The 1,088-nt window shown below is 47.5% G+C and overlaps 2 protein-coding genes across 2 annotated transcripts; both read left to right on the top strand.

The window, feature by feature from the left end:
- Window positions 1–660: 660 nt before the first annotated feature.
- On the top strand, window positions 661–978 carry T310_10222 (uncharacterized protein; the record flags this gene model as incomplete). Its single annotated transcript, XM_013467356.1, has 1 exon — window positions 661–978. A coding segment is annotated over one exon (318 nt), but the record flags the coding sequence as incomplete, so codon positions are not given.
- On the top strand, window positions 764–1,087 carry T310_10220 (uncharacterized protein; the record flags this gene model as incomplete). The annotated part of the gene is made up of 1 exon (XM_013467355.1): window positions 764–1,087. A coding segment is annotated over one exon (324 nt), but the record flags the coding sequence as incomplete, so codon positions are not given.
- Window position 1,088: the final 1 nt, after the last annotated feature.

Genomic DNA, 1,088 nt, shown 5'->3' with positions numbered 1-1,088 from the left:
TGAATAAAAATGAAGCACAAACAAAAAAACCTTTCGCCTCGAGTCAGTTCTGTATATATTTCAGTATGATTGCTAGGATATAGACGCACCTGCCGGCTTCTTTTATTCCTCAATGACATTAGTTGGAGGCGGTGTCTTCGGTTCCTCTGGTATCGGCCGCATGCGCATTATTATTGTCCAACCAGGTTGGATCACGCTGTCCCAGTCTTGAGGGTCGATAAATGCTGCCATCAGGCCCAATCATGTCGTAATGGCCTTCCGCAACAGGCGATCTTAAATCGTCATCGTCATTGAATCGCCTGCGTATGAAGCTTTCCATGTTCTAGAATCAGCCAAAAAAAAGTGAGAATTGGACTTCATTGGGAAGTGTCAGACATATATAAAAAATAAAAAGAAACCACCGTCCATGTTTTGCAAAACTCCCAGTACAGCCAGTACAGCCTTCCAGATGCGTCATCGAATGTTATGTGTGCCACGTCTGGAGCTGATTTCCTTTTTGCCAACGCTTCTAACATTGCTGTCATTGCCGCCCGTGTAGGTGCATCGAGAAAGGAATATTGAGCTTCTCCGGCCTCCCCCGTCTCTTGTTCCTCCTGTTCTTCAAAAGTGGGCTCCTCCAGCCCTTCTACTTCAGCGCGTGCAATCATCGAACCTAAGTGATTTTCCCCTGTGGCATCGTCTGGCACTTCCTCCTCAGGGTCGCCCGAATTTATAGCGCCAGCCAACCCAGGACGGGGTCCAAGATTGATAGTCATACTACTAAGAAAGCGAACTAGCTCCCTCGTCATTGCCGATGATACTTCTGAGTCGTTATCTTCTGAATCCGCTCGTGGTAGCACAAAAAGAAACAACTCTTCCAAATGTCTCCCAACATGCCTCTCAAAGTTTGTCGCTGGCCGAATTTCATCCTGGCACAACGGACAGATCGACTCATTCTCTGGCCCGTATTTTAACGAGTGTGTATCTTCCAAATGGTGACCCCACTCCCGACGGCTCTCGTACTGCACGGACGGCGTATGACAGTCAGAAATACACAAACGTAGGCATCAATCACGGAAGATGTGACGAGCCAAGAGTGATGTCTTGAT

Source organism: Rasamsonia emersonii (assembly GCF_000968595.1).
Source record: "Rasamsonia emersonii CBS 393.64 chromosome Unknown ctg1118621762439, whole genome shotgun sequence".
In the NCBI taxonomy this organism is placed as follows: domain Eukaryota; kingdom Fungi; phylum Ascomycota; class Eurotiomycetes; order Eurotiales; family Trichocomaceae; genus Rasamsonia; species Rasamsonia emersonii.
Note: the sequence above shows the minus strand (reverse complement) of the source record. Positions and strands in the feature narration are given on the sequence as shown.